The sequence below is a fragment of the Leguminivora glycinivorella genome, chromosome Z (assembly GCF_023078275.1).
Source record: "Leguminivora glycinivorella isolate SPB_JAAS2020 chromosome Z, LegGlyc_1.1, whole genome shotgun sequence".
NCBI lineage: Eukaryota > Metazoa > Arthropoda > Insecta > Lepidoptera > Tortricidae > Leguminivora > Leguminivora glycinivorella.
In genome coordinates this window covers 44069555-44077232 of record NC_062998.1, presented here as the reverse complement: position 1 = coordinate 44077232, position 7678 = coordinate 44069555, and the positions used below count along the sequence as shown (strand labels likewise).

General features: G+C 40.9%; 1 protein-coding gene across 3 annotated transcripts; it reads right to left on the bottom strand.

Annotated features, from left to right (window-relative positions):
• Window positions 1-2172: 2172 nt before the first annotated feature.
• LOC125241426 lies at window positions 2173-7678 on the bottom strand. 3 transcript variants are annotated; one of them, XM_048149917.1, is made up of 4 exons: window positions 7660-7678; window positions 6047-6220; window positions 3857-4006; window positions 2173-2908 (listed from the first exon to the last, which is right to left on the bottom strand). In XM_048149917.1, the coding sequence occupies exons 2-4, from the start codon at window positions 6086-6088 to the stop codon at window positions 2705-2707; spliced, it is 396 nt and encodes a 131-aa protein (XP_048005874.1). In that variant the 5' UTR covers window positions 6089-6220; window positions 7660-7678; the 3' UTR covers window positions 2173-2704. The 3 variants fall into 3 exon arrangements, with proteins under 3 accessions (XP_048005874.1, XP_048005873.1, XP_048005875.1); XM_048149916.1 differs by lacking the exon at window positions 7660-7678 and having other exon boundaries at window positions 6047-6303; XM_048149918.1 differs by lacking the exon at window positions 7660-7678 and having other exon boundaries at window positions 3857-3958; window positions 6047-6303.

Here is a 7678-nt window from a genome sequence, read left to right as displayed (position 1 = left end):
CCAAGCACGCGAGGCCGTAGGCCGAGCTCCGGACGGACAACTACAAGTGCTCCCACGCAGAACAATAATAAAAGTGTCTGAAAAGCGAAGCGGCGGGCCGGAGGCCCAACGCTGAGCTTCAAAACCCAGCGAGGGCCGGAAGCCGAGCTCCGCATAGGGCCGAAGGCCTGGAGCGTCTCTGAGAGGCTCCCAAGCACGTGAGGCCGCAGGCTTATTTGTCATATTTACAATAAAACTTTTTAGCTAGGATTTTAAACTGTAAAAAATACTATTTTTAAAATAAAAAGACATGTGATACGTGTTAAAAAGGTGAATCTTATTTTTTTTTCTATACTACGTCGGTGGCAAACAAGCATACGGTCCGCCTGATAAAAAGCGGTCACCGTAACCTATGGACGCCTGCAACTCAAAGAGTGTCGCACCCCATTAGAAACTTGTACACTCCCCTTTGCTGTGTGTGCACAGCAAAAAGGAGTGTACAAGTTCAAAGGAGGGTTTGGGTTGCCGACGACTCAAAGGACAATAGACGGAACAAATTAGTTCCGTAAGTCCTCCCGTCGTCAGCACCCCGCACCCTCGTTGAGCTCTGGCAACCTTACTCACCGGGGCAGGAACACAACACTATGAGTAGGGTCTAGTGCTATATGGCTGCGGTCTTCTGTAAGGCGGAGGTACTTCCCCAGTTGGGCTCTGCTCTAGAGTCGAGCGAGACAATATCCGCTGTGCTGTGCCCTACCACACAAAGCGGAATATCATTCGCTATGCCCTACCTCCTCCTATTTGGACTTAACGTAACCTAACCAGAAGGGACAACTATTGTTGATCAGATATCAGATCTGATCGAGCATCATCTGTATGCAGAGTCAGTCATACATCAGATCAACAAAAACTGTTCATATTAACTATTGCCAACGGATCAACCATTACCTGATGTCACAACCCATCTGATCAACATTTGTTGACAGGATTAATATTTCTCGGCGAGGTCATTGAACCTTTATAGGTTGAATGAGTGATCATTACGAAAAAATAAACTAAATTATTGTCATCGTAATTTGAGTTTTGGCATAAAAAGAGCGATTATTTAATAAAGTAGGTACCTACCACACTAGGATATTTGCCAAATAAAAAAAATTACTTAGTTACATGTATGAAGTGCCCCCTCTCCCCTAATTTTTTTTCATTATTTATCTACAAATCCTAGTACCGGCACTCAAAACACACCTTCGTGTAAAAATTGATCAACGTAGGCTTTATGGTTACTGAGTAAAGCGGCTGTGAAATACGGACAGACGGACGGACATGACAAAACTATAAGGTTTCCGTTCTTGCCCATTCTCACTACGAAACCCTAAAATCATTGAATTGTTCAACGAGCCCACCCAGGAAACTGAGCAACCGCCGCCCTGCGTCGCGCCCGCCCGGGCAACAGGGCGACCGACTATGCGCATTCTCATCCCAAGCTAGCCCAGCAAAAGGCCGATCTCTTCGCCGAGCAACGAGCCTGCTATAACGATGGATAGCCCAACAATGAGCAACGAAATCGGCGGCGGAATGACGAACGATGACTCAATAAGGGCGAGTTGTATATACCAACACACTTTAACACACTGATCAATGTCAAATATGGCGCGGCAGCTGTCATCCCGTATAGAACTGTCAAAACTTTTCATTCGTGTATGAGAAGTTTTTACAGTTTGGTGCTACTCACCCTAAGGGTACGTTGCATCAAACCGTCTGTAATTGTAATTATTCATCGTATAGATGGTTTTGACTGTTCTCTTAGGAGTGAGAGCTACCCCGCCATATTTAACATTAATAAGTGATTGGCCCAACGTCTACAGTTAAGATACCTAGACATGAAGACCACTTTGGCCCATTTCTCAAAACAGAAAGTTACACGTTACAAGCTTACAAGCGGAAGTCGGATCTCTTTCCAACTTGTCATGTTAGACATTGACAACCGTTTGTAAATTGTAACTTGTAGCTTCGAGAAATGGGCCCTTGGTTAATAAAACAAATTTTGTTACTCATTGTTTACTAATTTATTAGAATTTCAATTCAACCGAGACAATTTTATTGATTACAAACGTAAGTATAACCCAATATTTATTCAGAGTTGTATTTATTTATTACTAGTAGGGAATGGATGAGAATTGTGTCGCTTAACTTCAAACTTTGGTAAATCCATTCTGCTATAATAAGGTTGATTCTTTTTCAGATTAGGTACCTATATAAATATTTTTATACATAATCAACCTTAAAGCAGAATGGATTTACCCGAGTTTGAAGTTAGCGACACAATTTTAAAAGTGCTTTTTATTATTTCACTATGTAGATGAATAAGACACCCTTTTCACAGAAAAATGTAAAAATAGTGTTTTTAACCGCCATATCGTTACCATTGTAGATGTTGAAGTGTTTTGCTTTAGTCCACTGCTAACGCATTCCGAGTGACATGCAAGAAAAAAACTTTGTCGTAATCTGAGGTCTTAATTATACCAACATTGACAGCCGAGTAGGGCGGTGGATAGTGGTAGTTACATGGACTTAAGCATAACACGTTTAAACACATAAGACAGCAATGGCAGCGGCAGGCGGGAACGGCAGACGGTGTCACTCAACAGTATGCATTTGCAAGGTACCCTCGACTGCAAGTGTCATGCAGCAGTTCGAGGACTTGTTCTCATACAAATGCATATTGCTAAGTAATAGTAAATTGCATTGAGTCATCACTAAATCGACTGGCTGAATCCGGGGCAAAATCTGAGCCATCACTGGGAGAAAAATCTTGTGTATCAGTTTCGGAATCGAGGTTTTGGGTTAAAGTTAAGTTGCGACATGCCCTTCTTCGCTTTTTTCTTGGTTTCTTCTCTTTGTTTAATAATTCCGGATAATCCTCTGTCCCCTGAAAATCAAAATCACCATTTATTACTATGTAGGTATTATTACACTTAGTTATATTAGTAGATTAGTATTACTATAGTATTACTATTAGTATTATTATTAGTATTAGTATTAGTATTAGTATTAGTATTATTATTATGTCTTTCCCATCACGGAACAATGGTATTCCGGACCTTTGGGAGGCGTGCGCGGGGCCGAAGCCAACACGTAGAGGCCCTTTCGACACTTTAATGAAATGTAAGGGGTACACCGAGCGGATGTTGCCCTTGCCCGTATCATGGGACACACGCAGAGGCAACACCCGCCAGGGTGTAAGGACTATTTGAGAGTTAATGGAATCTAAAATGAACTGGTCTATTTTGATGAAAGTGATGGACTAAATACTGAGCTATGGATAAAAAACCGGACGCCTGCCTAATAGAACGGTATCCAATTTTATTTCCGGCAGACGGTGACTCGTCCCCAGAAGATGGGCCCCCACAAAAAGCGACATCCAAGATGGCTCAAGGGCAACACCGGTGTGAGAACTCAAGGGTGTCGAGAGGTGTACACCGCTTTCTGCCCAGTGGCTGTGAAGCCACTGCACCAACTCGCGTCTTATGCAAATTTTCACTTCCACCCCTGGGGCATGTAGCCCTAACGACTCCACTCTGGACGGCCAGCCAAGGCAAGCCAGAGGTAGAGAGTACTGTCCCACCCACCCGCCTTACGGGTAACAGAACTCCCCAGGAGCACTCGGGTACGTGGGGTCGCTGTTCCCCAACAGCTCGCCACAAGCTGCCCTGCGTTGACTGATTGCACTGGTAAAACCAATGGGCGATGGGGTCGTCACATCCCTACGCCTTATTATCACTATTACTATTAGTACACTTTTAAATTACTAGACTTTTTATTGCTATGCCATGTTATGTCTAGGATAGGTAATACCTAATAATAAAATATTTTTTACCTGGTCAAGGCGCACAGGGTCGATTGAATTTAAATCTGATATGGAGACTACTTCATTGTCAGAAACTTCGCCTAAATTTAGAAATATTGATAATCCTGAAATCTTTATATTAGAGATTATATTTACGTTGCTCTCATTTTGCGAACTTGTCTGTAAAAGAAACTACATTAAAATTGTTGTTCTCCCGCTGGATTTTAAGTATGAACCGACAGAGAGAGCGTCCGGTATATGAACGAGTAAAGAACAATTGGGCTAGCTTAGTGGGTAGTGACGCTGCCTATGAAGCTGAAGCTCCTCAGTTCGAATCCGAATCGAACCGAAATCGAACATTATGTTAATATTTACGTGGCGTGCCTAGGGTTGCCTAAAAAGGCTAGCCTAAAGATATAGCTTCGTATTTCTGAGCCACAATAATAAAAATAAAACCGGCCAAGTGCGAGTCGGACTCGCGCACGAAGAGTTGCGTGCCATTATCTACAAAAACGGCAATAAAATTATGTTTATTGTATGGAAGACCCTTTAATTATAAATTTTCTTATGTTTTCAGTACAGCGAAAAAAACAAATGGTTTTTTTATGGAACCCCCTTAAATATTGATTTTATTATCTGTTTAGTACTTGTTGTTTTAGCAGCAACAGAAGTACATCATCTGTGAACATTTCAACTGACTAATTATCATGGATCATGAGATACAACAGCCTAGTGACAGACGGACGGACTGCGTAGTGTTAATAATAGATTCCCGTTTTACCCTTTGGTAGGTATAGAACCCTAAAAATCGTTTTGTTATTCATTATAATTACTTAATTTTTTCTCTTCATAATGTGTAATGTGCACCAACCGGTGTTAGTGTGGACTGGCTAGTTTAACAAAGTACACAGTAGGTATGCTACAAGTACAATATGTATGTACCTACAATACAAGCCTAGCACCAACAATATAATTTATTGTATGAGAATATCCTACAGTCGCCATCAGATATATCAGAGCTGTGAAGGCGCTCACAAATATCTGAACACGCCTCTATTACCAAGGCGTTAGGGACCATTCACACTCATGAAACGCAAGTCTTGCGGCGGTGCGGCGCACGCCAGGCCGCCGCCACGCCGCCTGGGGCGCGTCTTACGTCCTTCCTATACAAAATGTACTGAGGAGACGTTTTTTGAATTACATTCGGGCGGCGTGGCGGAGACGTCCGTTCCGCGTCGCAAGACATGCGTCTCATGAGCGTGGACGCTGCCTTAGAGTCTTGTGAGGGCCTTTGCATCTCTGGGTGGCTAGCCGAATGGCACAATCGCTCACGAAACGCTCACGAAACGAAGCGCTAGTAGATATCTATCTCTATCGCGCTTGCGTATTGGCGCGACAGAGCCAGCGGCGTATCGCTTTCGTTTGGCGTCGGAGAAATGCCATTCGGCTACGGGGCCAGGTTGCGTAGCCGAATGGCACAAACGCTTACGAAACGCTCACGAAACGAAACGCTAGTAGATATCTATCCCTATCGCTCTTGCATATTGGCGAGACAGAGCCGGACTACGTTTCGTTTTCGTTTGGCGTCGGAGAAATGCCATTTGGCTACGGGGCCTGATATATCTGATGAAGACTGTAAGTACAACGAATGTGTTTTGTGCATCGATCTTTGAGACTGTATTTTGTGTGACTTAATTATATAAGAAATATCCAGGAAGTCAAGTCAGGCGTTGGTTTTGGTAAAAATACCAACTTTGACGTACCCTTTCCCCGTTAATAAAAACGTCATTCTTCAATTGTAACATTTATTTAACTTATTTATCTAATCACTCAATAATGACAATAATATAAGCTCAACAAGTAACTGAAAACATAAAAACGAAGTCAATCACAGAAGCAGCGCAGCACCGCCGCCGCTCACGCGCCAACATTACGCATTTCACAGACCCTGATGCCTAACTGCATAGGCCTGCCAGGCTTTACAGTGCCTGTGATCTATTCTCCCGAACCAAGTAGCGCGCATTTAAGTCGGGTTTAAAATTGGTAGTCCAAGCCAAGTAGGCAAATGGCACCATACAAAACTTTTGGCGCCATCGCCAGTTGTCTAATATGTAACGCGTGCATTTTTGTTGACTTTAAAATTGTTAGTCTTCAAACTAACTGTACATAGCATTGTGCCTACTTTTAAGAGGTTACTTAGCATAAATAGGTAGTACCCACCTGCATATCGACATCAGTTTCAGATTCAGAATCCCGAATCATTGCGTAATCACGTAGTATATCTATATTAGGTACTTATTTTAATTTCCTTCGCAATTGGCACTATCGAAGATGTTTCAGATAGTGAATCAGGGTCTAATATTGGTGACATAATCCTGGTATTTGAACAGGCACCTAGAAAAAGTGAATGGTTTTAGTCTGTTTAATAAGTCGGAAATTGCGAATAGGCAGTGTACATGGTACCTACATATTTTTGATCAAAGATAAATGTTTATATTTTTTCATCTTATTCCATTACATAAAGGTGCAAAAATTTAAGCCTATCTTTAACCTCGAATCGATTGTGAAGAGGATTATAAAGCAACAGCGATTATAACCACAAAATTAAAAATTTGAAAAACCCCCGACCGCGACATAGTGGACCGATTTTCATGAAACATGGCTAAGAATACTCCCGACTAACTCAGCTTTCAAACAAAAAAAAAACGAAATCTAAATCGGTTCATCCGTTCAGGAGCTACGATGCCACAGACAGACAGACAGACAAACAGACAGACAGACACGTCACACTTATAACAAACCGTTGTTTTTGCGTCGGGGGTTAAAAATTAGACATTTCATACAACAAGTAAGCTTTTTAACAGAAATTTCATTTTTGACACAAGCTTTTTGGCTGACTGTACTTTCCTTCCCATGGTCAACTTATAATAATTGAGGCAATTCTAAAAAACCCAAACACGACGGTGTTTGGTTGTTTCATCACAGAGTTCCTATGGTCACCTTTCAGCTCCATCATCAGATCAGCTCTTTGTCATAATAATATTGCATTGTCATCCAAGTTATACATGCATACAAAATTTCAAAGTTCAGTCAAATTTCGAAGTGTATCAAATTTAAATTGCAAGATTTGATTACTTACAGACAGACATATAACGAACAGGAGAAAATAAAAAAAGCTTGTAAAAATACGTTTGTATAAGTAAATAGGTATACAATACAATATTAATGCGTATTTGTTTACTTAATAGTTACTTATTTGGCTCGTTTGATGTGCGTCGAACACCGACACACGCTCGGTAACGCATGTTTGTTATTACTTATTAGTTGTATTCGTAAATTACGAAAATAAACTTTTTAACAAAAAATAAAACCGCCTTCAAAAATAAGCGCGTTACAAAACACGGAGAAACTAAAAAGCAAAAAATAATAAACTTTGAATTCAGATTTCTTACCGGATTGCAATAATCTAAACATCCAAATTATAAAGAAATCAATTATTTTTGTAGTCGGTACCAGACCTGTTCATCGCCTTGCTATTTCCTGTTTGCACCACCCAACCATACGCAGGCTGGCACCGACTCCAAAAATAATTGATTTGTTTATAATTTGGATGTTTAGATTATTGCAATCCGATAAGAAATCGGAATTCAAAGGTTTATTATTTTTTGCTTTTTAGTTTCTCCGTGTTTTGTAACGCGCTTATTTTTGAAGGCGGTTTTATTTTTTGTTAAAAAGTTTATTTATTTGTTGATTTTTAGTGGTTCCTATTGATATTCTATGTATCAGTCCGAATATATGTACAGTAGTGAAAGAATTATCCTTTAACTCCTAACCATTGAGGAGTTGACCTTC

What these genes read in the sequence shown, in the direction of transcription:
- LOC125241426 (XM_048149917.1), bottom strand. Translation starts at nt 6,088, where the DNA reads ATGATTCGGGATTCTGAATCTGAAACTGATGTCGATATGCAG. An exon ending in AAACTGATGTCGATATGCAG is followed by an intron (nt 4,007 to 6,046) that starts GTGGGTACTACC and finishes TTTCTTTTACAG; the next exon opens with ACAAGTTCGCAAAATGAGAG. An exon ending in ACCCTGTGCGCCTTGACCAG is followed by an intron (nt 2,909 to 3,856) that starts GTAAAAAATATT and finishes TTTGATTTTCAG; the next exon opens with GGGACAGAGGATTATCCGGA.